This window comes from Hypanus sabinus, chromosome 12 (genome assembly GCF_030144855.1).
Source record: "Hypanus sabinus isolate sHypSab1 chromosome 12, sHypSab1.hap1, whole genome shotgun sequence".
Lineage (NCBI taxonomy): Eukaryota > Metazoa > Chordata > Chondrichthyes > Myliobatiformes > Dasyatidae > Hypanus > Hypanus sabinus.
Window position 1 is genome coordinate 111,138,825 of NC_082717.1, and position 15,440 is coordinate 111,154,264.

Sequence of the window (15,440 nt, forward strand, 5' to 3'; positions counted from 1 at the left end):
AATGTATTCAAAAATTAAGCATCTCTACTGGACTCTACTGGAGGTAATTATATTTTTGGTGTGGTCCTCATTACAAAGCAATTAACACAGTCATTGATAAATGTCAAGGACAATCAGATTATGCACAATGATATTTTATAAAGTGTCCTTTTTTGTTTTCCTATGTCTCTAGAATTCACTCCAGAATTTAAACGTAGGTGTTTTCTTATAGTATGATAACATATTCTATATTCTGTACTTTACTTTAAGGCCATGATGGGGCAGTGAACTGCTTGGATTGGACACAAAATAATAAATGGCTTTTAACAGCATCAGAAGATAGGTCATTATGGATCTGGCCAGTTCGTGGCTCAACCCCCGCACTGATGCTGGTAATTATTTAACCATTTGTTATTATATATATTCCAAAGTCACCATTTCTGTTACCTGTCTTTCATTTTTTTTCTATCACAATTAATCTTGGTTGTTTGCTTCACCTTTCTTCAAGTTTGTTTCCAATCTAGAGGGACATAGAATTATGGAGCACAGAAGGGGTCTGCATTAATTTTCTTAATTATTCAATTATTCCACTTCTTGTTCTTTCCCATAATCACTGTTTCCTCTAAACTGCATGGGTGTGCGGCCGTGCACTAACTAAATTGTTCCGATATGCATAGCCTTTGTTGCTGCACAGCAGTAATTTTCTTCTACATAATGTTTTGTTAAATTATGACCAGTTTTCAGACCATGTAAACATTTCCTGCTCAGCTTTAAAATAATTAGAGGGAACATTCCCATAACTGTTAATTTTCCCTTTTTTAGAATATATTTCCAGCATATTAAATCATATATTGGTTGATTTTTCTTCCACATCCCATTTGCTTAGTGGGTTCCAGATACATGGATAACTAGTACAATTTCCAGTTCTGAGTTTATGAAGGGCATAGCAGCAGCATCTCAGATCTGCTAAAATAATTCCTCTGTTTTATGACTGCTCCCTGTCAAATGCCATATCTTGCATCTGTGTCTGGCATGTGGGTTACTCAGAAATACAGGATGAAAATCTTTCATCTCTCAATTGTAAGGATACCAAAGCCCATGACCAGAAAAACCAACAAAAAGAAGTGGGTGCAGCCTAGTCCATCATAGGAAAAGTCCTTTATACCATTAAGCGCATCTGCAAACTGCATCCATCATCAAGGGCCTGCACCATCCAGGGTATGCTCTCATCTTGCTGCTGCCAAGGAATACAGGAGCCTAGGTTCAGGGTCAGTTATTATCCTTCAACCTTCAGGCTCCTGAACCAGCGTGGATAACTTCACTCACCTCAATAGTGAACTGATTACACAACCTATGGACTCACTTACAATAACTTTACAACCCAGGTTCTCAATATTATCTGACTGTCTATCTAGTATTAGCACAGTTTGTTGTCCTTTGCAGATCAGTTGTTTGTCCATCTTTGTTGTATTGTCATTAATTCTTACTCTTTCTTAGTTTCTACTGTGAATGCCTGCAAGAAAATTGATAATAAATGTACTTTGACCTTTGATATTATAGACTGTTCCAAAGGACTACTATAGACTAAGGATAGCCATATTGGAAAAATGACACTTCTGCATTGTAAATGAGAAAATGTTGCCCAGCCTATGGATTTTTCTTTTAGCATCTTTACATTTAAATGTACACCAAATATGCATTTAATTACTAAGCAAGTGATGGTGAAAGCTCAGTGAAAAGTACTTTACTGACTGTAAAGTTCTTTGGGATGTTTAGAGATTGGAAAGGCACTTAAACACTTGCTGACACTGCATAAATAATACAACGTCACTGTTCAGAATTGTTGGCTGCAAGGCTATAAATGACTGCCATGTGCTATTAGTGTATATGTGGCGGGTATTGAGGGCTTAGTTCAAGGCTGTATTATACATTCTGTTTAGAATTGACAGCAAGATTTCTTTCAATCATCTTTCCATTTCCTCATTTTTCTGTTATATTATGATTCTAAGACATTATTTGGGTGTCTAGTAATTTAGAAAGGCGGGCAGGTTCTGGCTTCTTGCCAGAGATCTGGAATTCTCAGGAATAGGTTTGAAGAATCAGATGAGTACAGGAACATTGCTTCCCTGGGGATGCAGTATCTTGTTCAGATACTGCTTTAGGAAAGAAGAACTTGAGTGTTGGTTTCTTGACTGTATAGACTAAGAGAAACATGTACCTTTTAATTTATGATTAATTAATTGGATGATTGACTTGAGAAAATGAATGTGTTGTATAAGATTGTGTAAGGAGCATTTTCCAAGATGGCGGCGCGACGCAGGTTGCAGCGGCCATTCCGGAGCTGATTATCTGTTATTTGTGAAGTGGGGTGTTGTGCGCAATCATAGTCGATTGAAAACAGATGTGGGAGCATGGAGGAACATTGGGAAATCTCCAGGAAGACCTTCTTTGTTGTTGCTGTGAGGTCTGGGGCTCTGCTGGGAAGAACAGGCCCCCAGTCCTCGGGGTCACGTTGCCGATGGCCGTTGGCGGGGGCGTGTTAATACACTCGGCAGAGGATGGTGCTCGGAGAAGCTGTGCCGGAGGGGATGGTTATCAGCTCAGAGTTTCAACGGACTAGAATTCCGCTGTGGTCAGGTCGCTTTTGGTGTGTGCTGCGTCTGTGAGGCTGAGTTTGATGGAGCTTTCATTGTGTGCTGTGTCTGCAAGGCTGAGTCAGGCGGCGCCATGAAATCCATAGCAGGGGTCTTCCCTTCTGCCACTGGCGTGAGATGGCTAGTCTGTCGGGACCCTGGGGACTTGTGAAAACTGTGTGGTGATTTCTTTTGAACTTATAGTCCTTTAACATCTTTAGACCATTTTTACCGTGCCCGTGGTCTGTTTTTTTTTATCAATTATGCTATTGTTTACACTGTTGTAACTATGTGGTTTTGTGTAGGTCTTATAGCTTTGGTTTTTGGTCTTGTTTGTCTGGTGGATTTGGAGCTCCTTTCCGGGGAACGCGCTAAGACGGTAGTGCGATATTAATACGCAGCAGCCTCTCCGGACTCTGGATTGGGGATTGCCAAATGTTATGTGGATTTTCTGGTGTAGTCTGTTTTGTCATTTGCTTTTATGATATCATTCTGGAGGAACGTTGTCTCATTTTTTTAACTGCATTGCATTTGTGGTTTCTAAATGACAATAAACTGAATCTGAATCTGAAGATGCTGCTTTGTTCTTCAAGTTTCAATACCATATTGCAAAATAAATAGAAACAGTTTTTTTTTGTATTTAACTTTTAAGAGCTGATTTTAGAATGTTTGAAAGTGTCAAAAGTTTTAAGTTTATCCATTTTTATAAAGATTCAAGATAGAGAAAATCATCGAGTTTTGTAATAAACAAGAGAAAATCTGCAGATGCCGGAAATCCAAGCAACACACACAAAATGATGGAGGAAATCAGCAGGTCAGGCAGCATCTATGGAAAAGAACACAGTCAATGTTTTGGGCCGAGACCCGAAGGCAGGACTGGAGAGAAAACAATGAAGGGCAGAGTTGAAAAGTGGGGGGTGGGGGGTGGGTGGAGGGACAAACACAAGGTGATATGTGACCCTGTAAGGGGGAGGGGTGAAGTAAAGAGCTGGGAAGTTGATTGGTGAAAGAGATGCAGGGCTGGAGAAGTGGGTGTCGGGTGTCCGATAGGAGAGGACAGAAGGCCATGGAAGAAAGTAAAGGGGGAGGAGCACCAGAAGGAGGCAATGAGATAAGGTGAGAGAGGGAAAAGGGGATGGGGAATGGTGGAGGGGTTTGAGACAGAGCCATTTGCAGAAGTTTGAGAAATTAATGTTCATCAGATTGGAGGCTACCCAGACGGAATATAAGGAGGTGTTTCTCCAATCTGAGTGTGACATCATCGCAACAGTAGAGGAGGGCATGGATAGACACATCAAAATGGGAATGGGAAGTGAAATTAAAATGGGTGGCTCCTGGGAGATCCTGTTTTTCTGGCAGATGGAATGTAGATGCTTTGAAAAAATAGTCTCCCAATCTACATCGGGTCTCACTGATATACAGGAGGCCACATTGGGAACACCAGACACAGTATATGACCCTAACAGACTCACAGGTGAAATGTTGGCTCACCTGGAAGGACTGTTTGGGGCCCTGAATAGTAGTGAGAGAGAGGGTGTAACACTTGTTCTGCTTGCAATGATAAGTGCCAGGAGGGAGATGTGGAGAGGGACGAATAGACAACGGGGTCGCGTAGGGAGCGATCCCTGCAGAAAGTGGGAGGAAGGGAAAGATGTACTTGGTGACTGGATCTTGTTGGAGATGGTGGAAGTTCCGGAGTATTTTGTGCTGGATGCAGAAGCTAGTGGGGTGGTAGGTAACGTCTACTATTGTCTTTTTAGAAAGTGCATGAAGAAAGAATCTTATTTCTGTGAGTGATGATTTACTGAATTTAAAATATCTTAACATGATCTGCATGAATGAATTATTACAACTTTCCTGTTGTCAGCTGTGTGCATCCTACCAGATGAATTGTAGTTCCATTACATCATCTTTGACCAATCAAACTGACCCATATGAAAGTGAGGCAACTTCTAAAAATGAACATGGTATACTGAATCTGCATCTGTGCACAGTAATGGGACTCCTGGGCCCCATAATTTGGCACCAGCGAATTACTCACAAAACAGCAAATATCCAAATTGCTTTGCAAAGTTTCAGATTTATTTATCATGTTATTTCTGAATATTTTGCGTGAAATGCATCTGAATTAAACAGAATTCAATTAAGGTCATGTCTGGTAAATAAAAGTAGAACTGTAGGCATGATTGCTCTGGTAAAGTTAAAATGTTCCATCTAATTGACAATGCAATCCAAGTGCTTCACAAGACCTTGAAAACAATTGGCCTAACCTGCTAAGTATATATTTATTCAAAGCAGATGCAACATTCATGTTGAAGTCACAGTGATTGATTAGCTGAATGTTGGAATATATAAACCTCTATTAATAAAGCTATTTTCATTTATGTCATCAAAATATGTAAAAATGAAAATCTTTTTAAAGTCGTGCCATTTATTAGAAATGTTTATAAGGTTGGTTTTGGATTGGCAGAACAATGTAATAACTCACTCCGAGAAAAGGGTCTTGCAAATTTATAAAGATTTGGTAGGCAGCATATTTATTTAATTGTACTTAATTAGTATTTAGAGTCCTGTCACCATTGGAAATTTAATATAATTGAAATAAAACTTCACCAGGCCTGTTCTACCACAGTCCATATATTTGGCTGTCATAGTTTACTTCATCTCCAGAGGAAATGAACCAGGCGCAAAGATGTGTCAAATATTTTGTTAGAGTCACCATGTCCAGTATTTACTAAACTCTGGAACATTAATGACCATTTGTAGTATTGGATAATAATTGAGCGCTCACAATAAAACTTTTATGCTTTTTGGAACAAAAGAACTGTCATATTTATGGCCCATCTTGATTCTCCATTCAGTCTGTTGTTTTCTTAACCAGATGTAGGTATACTGAACCTCTCTTACTGCCTATTCAAAATTGTGCAACAAAAAGGTATCCAAATATTATAAATATGAAAAGAGAGAGAGGGACACACACACACACACACACACACACACACACACACACACACACACACAGACCCCCCCCCCCCCCGAGGAACTCAGTATAAATAGAGGGGAATGAAGAGTCAACATTTCAGGCAGTGACCATTCATCAGGCCTTATGATGAAGGGTCTTGGCCTGAAATGTCGGCTCATTTTTGTGGCTGTGTGTGTGTGGCTCTAGATTTCCAGCATCTGCAGGATCTCTGGTGTTTATCATAAATATGAATCAAGGCTACTAATGTAATGTTGCATCAATTTAACATTTCATCAATTATGTTTCATTTATTAAGTTCGGCTCTAATGTGGCTTGAGAATTGTGTAACCAAATCTGTTTCAGTTGATGCTTGATCCAACTTTTTCTCAAAGGATTCAGTCAATACACTTAATGTAAACTATTGTCTGGAATGTGGTTGTTTTTTTCTGTTATGCTGTAGAGTAAAATGTTTTGTCTGATGTTCAAAATAGATTTTCTGTGAAAACAGATCAATGTTTTTGTTATGTGTGTCCAGGGGTTAGATATTGAATTGTATTTTCATCATAGCTTGGTATATGGTGCCCAAAAACTCTGTTACTGTGATTTTGCTTGTTACCATGGGAAAACCTGAGAGCCACTAGTGGCAGCACTGAATCTCTTGGAGAAATGGCTTCCAGTTCATACCACAGAACAGTCAAACAATGAGGCTTTATGAGGTATTGGTCCAGTTGTACTTGGACTATTGTGAGCAGTTTTAGGCCCCTTATCTTAAGAAAGGATGTGCTGGTGTTGGAGGGGATCCAGAGGAGGTTCATGAGAATGATCCCAGGAACGAAAGGGGATGAAGAGCATTTGATGGCTCTGGGCCTGTACTCACTGGAATTTAGAAGAATGAAGAGGGATCTCATTGAAACCTATTGAATATTGAAAGGTTTAGAGAGAGTGGACTAGGAGAGGATGTTGCCTATAGTAGGAAAGTTTAGGGCCAGAGGGCACAATCTCGGAATAGAAGGATGTCCCTTTACAACAGAGGGGAGAGGAAATTTTTTCAGTCAGAAGATGGTGAATCTGTGGAACTTATTGTCACAGATGGCTGTGTCAAGTGACGTCCAAGTCATTGGTATATTTAAAGTGGAGTTAATAGGTAATTGATGAGCAAGGGCTTCAAGGGTTATGGGGAGAAGGCAGGAGAATTGGTTTGAGAGGGGTAATAAATCAGCATGATGGAATGGCGGAGCAGTCTTGATAGGCTGAATGGCCTAATTCTGCTCCTATGTCTTATGGCCTTATGAGTTCATTACTCCCACTGCCCATATCCAAAGCATGATTTAAAAGAGCTGGAACTACTGGATAAATATCATAAGCATCCTGATTAACATGTTGAAAATCAACCAAACCATTTCTGGGATATCTTAACCAAAGCAATTTAGTACGTCAACCCATACTGATGTTTTTCTTAATTCTGTACTCATTGAGGTAGAAATATCTGCTTGTTTTTCTGTCTGTTAGGGTCTGGAAACACTTTCAAGGCCAGCACGATCAGCTCAGTTCTATTATATGGACAAATTTCTGTTGTTCTCTTCAGGATCTGAGTTTCAGCTGCATAAATACCACTTGGATACAAGCAGGGATGACATTAAAAGGCAAGTTTACTTTGACAATTATTTTTCTTATGAGGTTATTAAAGTGAGGGGTGTTGGTGAAAGGAACATATTTTGGCATTCCTTTTCCCCTCTTTGAAAATATATTTTATATAATTAGTCTGAAATGGAAACAAATTTAGAGTTATACAGCATGGAGAGAAGCCCTATGGCTCAGCCTACAGGAGGAAGAAGCTGAAGGTCCATAAGCCTGTCCTGAATAGGGGATCAGTTGTGGAAAGGGTCAGTAACTTTAAATTCTTTGCCTTTATGTTAGAACAGTACAGCCTTTCAGCCCATGATGTTGTGCCAATCTACTGACCTGGTCTAAGATCAATCCAACATTTTCCTCCTATATATAGCCTCATATTTTTCTATCATCCATATGTCTATCAAAGATTTTCTTAAATACCCCTAATGTACCTCCTCTACTACATAGCTGAAAAACTTTTGGTATCTTTTATTTATTGGCTCGCTTGCCTTCATATTTAATTTTTTCTTTCCATTTTTAGTTGTCTTCTCTTGGTTTTTACTAGCTTCCCATTGCTCTCGTTTCCCACTAATTTTTGCTATATTTTATGCCCATCCTTTTGCTTTTATGCACTCTGACTTCCCTTGTCAGCCACGGTTGTTAATTTATTATCAAGGCAAGTATACAGTATGTCACCGAATACTACGCTGAAATGCGTCATCTGCAGGCATTTGCAGTAGAACAAAGAAGTACAATTGAATCAATGAAAAAGCTACACACAAAGACTGTTGTCATTGTGCAAAGGAAGGTAAACTGAAGTAGAAAAAGAAACAAATAATAATAAATAAATAAATGTACTGAGAACATAAGTTCCAGAATCCTTGAAAGTGAATTGATAGGTTGTGTACAATGATCAGTTCAGAGTTGTGAATGACACTGGTTCAGGAGCCTGATCGTTGAAGGGTAATAACTGTTCCTGACCCTGGTGGTGCAGGACCTGATGCTGCTGTACCTGCTTTCTGATGGTAACAGGAAGAAGAGAGCATGTCCTGTATGGCGGAGGTCTTGATTTACCTGATTCTGAAAAATATCACTTTAATTCCTATTGAAAGCAACATTGTGCTTCTAGCTGTAGTGAGATAAGTCAACAATGGTCCTTCTAGCTCCAATTATATTCTCAGTGCAAGATAAGGGAACAGTTCTCCTTGCAGAGGTTGTTGAATTCTGGAGGCTAGATCATTGGAAATATTTAAAGCAAAGGTGTTTAACGGGTTGGCATTGACCAGATGGGTGAAGGCATGTTTCTGTGCTCTTTGACTCTAATAAGAGTTTTGACAAAATAGATATGGGTAAATAGTTTCCCCTTTACTATACTGATCTAAAATATTGTGATAAACACATTGCTTTGTTTGAATTTGGAGATGTTTGTGGAAGCACATTTAACTAGAGGAGAAGCTGTACTTGATCTGGTATTGGGAAATGAAACTGGTCAGCTGTCAGATCTCTTGGTGGGAGAGCATTATGGAGGTAGTGATCACAACTCTATCTCCTTTACCACAGTGCTGGAGAGGGATAGAAGCAGATAATTTGGGAAAGTATTTAACTGGGGTAGGGGGAAATATGATTCTATTAGGCAGAAACTTGGGAGCATAAATTGGGAACAGATGTTCTCAGGGAAATGCACGGTAGAAATGTGGCAAATCTTCATGGAACATTTGCCTGGCGTTCTGTGTAGGTATGTTCCATTGAGGCAGGGAAAGGATGGTAGGGTTAAAGAACCATGGTGTACAAAAGAAGTAGAAAATCTGGTTAGGAAGAAAAGGTTACTGAACGTCCCAGAAACTAGATACTGTTAGAACTCTAGAAAATTACAAGGTTGCCAGGGAGGAGCTTAAGAATTAAATTAGGAGAGCTAAAAGGGGCTGTGAGAAGGCCTTGGTGAACAGAATTAAGGAAAATCCCAAGGCATTCTACAAGTATGTGAAGAGCAAGCAGATGAGCCATGTGAGAATAGGACCAATCAGGTGGGATAGTAAAAACGTGTGCATGGAGCAGGAGGAGGTGGTGGAGATACTTAATGAATACCTTTCTTCAGTATTCACCAGAGAAAAGGACCTTGGCAATTGTGGGGATGACTTACAGCAGACTGAAATGCTTGAGCATATAGACATTATAAAAGAGGATGTGCTGGAGCTTTTGAAAAGCATTAAGTTAGATAAGTTGCAGGGTCTGGACAAGATATACCTCAGGCTACTGTGGGAAGCAAAGGAGGAGATTGCTGAGCCTCTGGAGATGATTTTTTTGCATCATCAGCGGGGATGGGAGAAGTACCAGAGGATTGGAGGGTTGCAAATGTTGTTCCCTTGTTCAAGAAAGGGAGTAGACATAACCCAGGAAATTATAGACCAGTGAGTCTTACTTTAGTCGTGGGCAAGTTGTTGGAGAAGATCCCGAATGGCAGGATTTGTGAGCATTTGGAGAGACGTAATCTGATTAGGGATAGTCAGCATGGCTTTGTTAAGGGCAGGCCATGCCTTACAAGCCTGATTGAATTATTCGAGGATGTAACAAAACACATTGAAAGTAGAGCGGTGTATATGGATTTCAATAAGGCATTTGATAAGGTTCCCTATGAAAGGCACCTTCAGAAAGTAAGGAAGCATGGGATCCAAGGAGGCATTGCTTTGTGGATCCAGAATTAGCTTGTCCACAGAAGGCAAAGAATGGTTGTAGATGGTTTGTATTCTGCATAGAGGTCAGTGACTAGTGGTGTTCTGCAGGGGTCTGTTCTGGGATCCCTCCTCTTTGTGATTTTTATACATGACTTGGATGAAAAAGTAGATGAGTGGATTACTAAGTTTGCTGATGACACAAAGGTTGTGGGTGTTGTGGACACTCTGGAGGGTCGTTAGAGGTTACAGCGGGACATCGATGGGATGCAGAACTGAGCTGAGAAGTGGCTGATGGAGTTCAACCCAGAGAAGTGTGAAATGGTTCATTTTGGTAGGTCAACTTTGAAAACAGAATATGGTAAGGCATTTGGCAGTGCAGAGGATCAGAGAGATCTTGGGGTCCATATCCTTAGGACACTCAAAACTGCTGTGCAGGTTGACATTGTTAAGAAAGTGTATGGTGTGTTGGCCTTCATCCACCATGAGAATGAGTTCAAGAGCCATGAGGTAATGTTACAGCTATATAAGACCTTGGTCAGACCCCACTTGGAGTCCTATGTTCAGTTCTGGTCACCTCATCACAGGAAGGATATGGATACCATAGAGAGAGAGTGCAGAGAAGATTTACAAGGAGGTTGCCTGGATTGGAGAGCATGCCTTCTGAGACTAGGTTGAATGAAATTGGCCTTTTCTCCTTGGAGTGACAGAGGATGAGAGGTGACTGGATAGAAGTGTATAAGATGATGAGAGACATTGATCATGTGTATAGATAGAGGCATTTTCCCAGGGCTGAAATGGCTAACACAAGGGGTTTAGTTTTAGGGTGCTTGGGGAGGTACAGAAGGGAATGTCAGTGGTAAGTCTTTCACAAAGAGAGTGGTGGGTGCATGGAATGAACTGTCAGCACCTGTGCTAGAAGCGGATACAGTACGGTTGCTGAAGAGGCTCTTAAGTACATGAAGCTGAGAAAAGTAAAGGGCTTTGCTGTAGGGAAATTCTAGGCAATTTCTAGAGAAGGATACATGGTTGGCACAACACTACAGTGAAGGGCCTGTAATGTGCTGTAGATTTCTATGTTCTAATTGTAACTTTTTGAAAGGGAAAATGTAAAACATTTGGAAATGATGCATTTGCTGTTTTCTGGAAAGACACAGAGATGAGATGTAGAGAAAGCATATGGCTAATTAGATAGACCTTTCAAAATACCAAATATAGACATCTTGAGCACACTGACCTCCTTTTTACCTGACACAGATTGGGAGACCACTTTGCCAAGCACCTATGTTCTGTCAGTCAGAAAAAATGGGATCTCCTGGTAGTCACCTACTTCAGTTCTACTTCTCATTCCCATTCTGACATGTCAGTCAGTCCATGGCTTCCTCAACTGCCACAGTGAGGTCACACTTCGGTTGGAGGAGCAATAGCTTAAATTTTGTCTGGGTAGTCTCCAACCTAATGGAATGAACATCGATTTCTCGAATTTCCGGTAATTGCCCAGCCCTTCACCGTTCTCATTCTCATTTCCCTCTTTCACTTCATCTCCTTACGTACTATTAACTTCCCTCTGGTGCTCCTTCCCCTTTCCCTCTCTCAGTTTCATCTATCTCCCACAACCTTATACTTGTTACTTCCCTCCCTCCCCCCCACCTGTTTGCTCTAACTTCTCATCTTTTTTCCAGTTCTGATGAAGGGTCACAGCCTGAAACGTTGACTGTTTACTCCTTTCCATAGATGCTGCCTGGCCTGCTGAGTTCCTCCAGCATTTTGTGTGTTGCTCCTTTTTAAGAGATAAAGCTTTATGTTCTTCTGACAGCCTCGTAGGGAATCCACAACACCTTAATGATACTGAGTTCATTTGAATGCTTATAACCCTGAAACTCCATTTGTGCTTATTGCTATCTCCTGCCCATGACCTCAGTGAGTAATAGTTTGGAATTGAGTGCTTGGGTTAGTTTCCCAAGATTGCAACATGCTATCTTACTCTTCGTAGTGGCTAAGTACTTCATGATTAGTTCAACTAATGGTATAAATTATAATACCAATGAGTGTTTATTGGCTCTATAGTCAAACTTGACTGCCAAAACTATACTCCTGGGTATGGATTTATATTGATTTTTATAATTTTACTGCTTACTACTGAAATAATTAATTTAGAATTGAGTGGTGTACAAACTAATTGCAGTTACATGAAAGCTGGAAGATGCTCACCTCACACTACTGAGTCCATCTGTTACTCTTCTCAAAAGCAATGATTGGATACCACTATTCATTTTGTTTGGCAATTACTTTGTTCTGGGACCTCTACTTTTTGTGATTTTTATTAACGACCTAGATGTGGGGGTAGAAGGGTGAGTTGGCAAGTTTGTAGACGACACAAAGGTTGGTGGTGTTGTAGCTAGTGTAGAGGATTGTCGAAGGTTTCAGAGAGACATTGATAGGATGTAGAAGTGGGCTGAGAAGTGGTAGATGGAGTTCAACCCGGAGAAGTGTGAGGTGGTACACTTTGGAAGGACAAACTCCAAGGCAGAGTACAAAGTAAATGGCAGGGTACTTGGTAGTGTGGAGGAGCAGAGGGATCTGGGGGTACATGTCCACAGATCCCTGAAAGTTGCCTCACAGGTAGATAGGGTAGTTAAGAAAGCTTATGGGGTGTCAGCTTTCATAAGTCAAGGGATAGAGTTTAAGAGATACGATGTAATGATGCAGCTCTATAAAACTCTAGTTAGGCCACACTTGGAGTACTGTGTCCAGTTCTGGTTGCCTCACTATAGGAAGGATGTGGAAGCATTGGAAAGGGTACAGAGGAGATTTACCAGGATGCTGCCTGGTTTAGAGAGTGTGGATTATGATGAGATTAAAGGAGCTAGGGCTTTACTCTTTGGAGAGAAGGAGGATGAGAGGAGACATGATAGAGGTGTACAAGATATTAAGAGGAATAGACAGAGTGGACAGCCAGCGCCTCTTCCCTAGGGCACCAATGCTCAATACAAAAGGACATGGCTTTAAGGTAAGGGGAGGGAAATTCAAGGGGGATATCAGAGTAAGGTTTTTCACTCAGAGAGTGGTTGGTGTGTGGAATGCACTGCCTGAGTCAGTGGTGGAGGCAGATACACTAGTGAAGTTTAAGAGACTACTAGACAGGTATATGGAGGAATTTAAGGTGGGGGGTTATATGGGAGGCAGGGTTTGAGGGTCGGCACAACATTGTGGGCCGAAGGGCCTGTAATGTGCTGTACTATTCTATGTTCTACTTTTGTATCTTTCCTTACCTTTATTTTCATTAGGGTACAATTCTGTGCAGAAGACTTAGACACATAAATAAATTCTGTAAAACAAAGATGTTTTCAAAAATAATAAAATGAAAAGTTTCTAAATATTAAAAAATACAATAGGGGTAAATATTAAAAAAATCTAAATCAAATCAATATTTGGTGTGGCCACCCTTTGCCTTTAAAACTGCATCAATTCTCTTAGCTACTCTGTCATGCATTTTATAAGAAAATCGGCTGGTAGGTTGTTTCAACTATATTGGACATCTTGCCACAGTTCTGTGGACTTTGGCTGCCTTGCTTGCTTCTGCTCTCCAAGTAATACCAAGCATCTTTGATGTTGAGTTCAGAGCTCTGTGGAGAACATACCATCTGTTGCAGAACTCCTTGTTCGTCTTTTCACTGAGTTATTTCTTTATGATCTTGCCCGTGTGTTTGGGGTCATTGTCCTGCTGCAGAATGAAGTTAGGACCGATCAGATGCCTCCCTCATGGTATAGCGTGATGACTGAGAATCTGCTTGTACTTCTCAGCAATGAGGATTCCATTAATTCTGACCAGATCACCAACTCTGTTTGAAGATGTGCAGCCCCAGGCCTGCAGGGAACCTCTGCTGTGCTTCACTGTTGGCTGCAGACATCCATCCATATAGTGTTCTCATGCTCTTCTATGGACAAAGTGCATCCTGTTTGAGCCAAAAATGACACATTTTGGCTCATCAGTTCAGAGCACTTGCCGCTATTGTTTATCATGTAGGTCCTTGAGTTTTTGTGTGTAGTTGAGTGTCTTGGTTTTGTTTCCAAATTGGAAGAATTGCTTTTTGCCAGTATCTCTTCCACGAAGGCCACTTCTGACAAAACCTCTCCAGACTGTAAAGGACTGTACTAGATTTCTTACACTTTAGAAGGGACATCAATTTGACGTATCTCTTGTCTGCTGTACTCAGTTTCCTTGGCCAACCACTGCATTTCTGGTCCTCAGCAATGCCCGTTTCCTTGTGTGTCTTTAGAAGAGCTTGGCAGTATACCTTCAAGTTCTTGTCTACTGCAAGATTTCTCCTTGGGAGGGACTTTGTTGATGCAGGATGACCACCTTGTGTCTTGTTATGCTCACTCTTGCCATGGTGTAAGAACTGATGATTTGAAGGTTAAACTGTCACATCTATCACACCCTCACCTTTTAGTTTAGTTGTCCTTTGCCTAATTTGATTCCTTCTACACTCCTTTCTGTTTCAGTTGATCAGTTTAGTTCATTCAATTAATTATGTCACTGATCATGAGCGTCCTGTTTATTATCTTTGTTGAATCATGCCTATAAAGTCAGCAATATTTTACATTTGAAAAGCGGCCTGCTATTTAATATATTACTATCTTTAATGAAATACAAACCTTTCTCTGCAACATTTATTTTTTGGAAAATTAATGTTTGGAAATCTAAAATTTGCTGTTTTCTGCTGACACACTAATGCAGAAGACAAAAAATAAACATCTAAAACAAAATTTATATATAAAACTCGAGTGCCTAAGACTTTTGCACAATACTGTAAATACAGTTTGAAAGTAAGATGTCAATAAAACTAATACCAGGACTAGATTAAGACCAAGTTGGCAGTACATTGTCAGGGTATTGAAATTTGGTTATAATCAATCGCAAATCGGAGACATTTCTGATAATTATTACTAAAGGGGGGAAACTTCTTATTACTTTACTGCCCTTTGTTTCCTACAAACTTGAGCACTACTAAAGTTGATATATTTTGATGCGAGCCTTCTGTACCTTGTCTATCTTGAGTAGGACCATTAGCATTTGCTTAGTTACTAAAAAAGGACAAATGTGTAAGATTTATTTTGAAGAGAGCGTAGTGGTATATTCATAATCACATATGCCTTGGGTTTGGGGATTGTTTTTATTTCTTGGTCTATTGTGAATTTTCAATAAATTGATTGAGATTAAAATCAGAACCAAATTTAATATCACAAGCACATGTGAAATTTGTTAACTTTGTGGCAGTAGTACAATGCAATGATGATAATGATGATAGTAGTACATGATAATATGTGATTATGATAATAGAGGAAACAACTGAATTATACTAAGTTGTGTGTGTTTATATCTATATATATATAATGGTTAAATTGAATAAGTAGTGCAAGAACAAAAATAAAAATGTAGTGAGGTAATATTAATGATTTCAGTGACCATTCAGAAATTGGACAACAGAGAGGAAGAAGCTGTTCCTGAATTGCTGAGTGTGTGCCTTCAGGCTTCTGTACCTCCTTCCTTATGGTAACCATGAGAAGTGGGAATGTCCTTGG

At 40.0% G+C, this 15,440-nt stretch overlaps 1 protein-coding gene across 7 annotated transcripts in view; it reads left to right on the forward strand.

Moving 5' to 3' along the window:
- Nucleotides 1-15,440, forward strand: part of wdr27 (WD repeat domain 27) — a 575,048-nt gene that overhangs the window by 82,183 nt on the left and 477,425 nt on the right. For all 7 annotated transcript variants that reach the window (XM_059986745.1, XM_059986748.1, XM_059986747.1 and 4 more), the window contains exons 18-19: nucleotides 250-371; nucleotides 7,084-7,217. In XM_059986745.1, coding sequence (XP_059842728.1) covers nucleotides 250-371; nucleotides 7,084-7,217 — 256 coding nt within the window. The remainder of the gene's footprint in view (nucleotides 1-249; nucleotides 372-7,083; nucleotides 7,218-15,440) is intronic.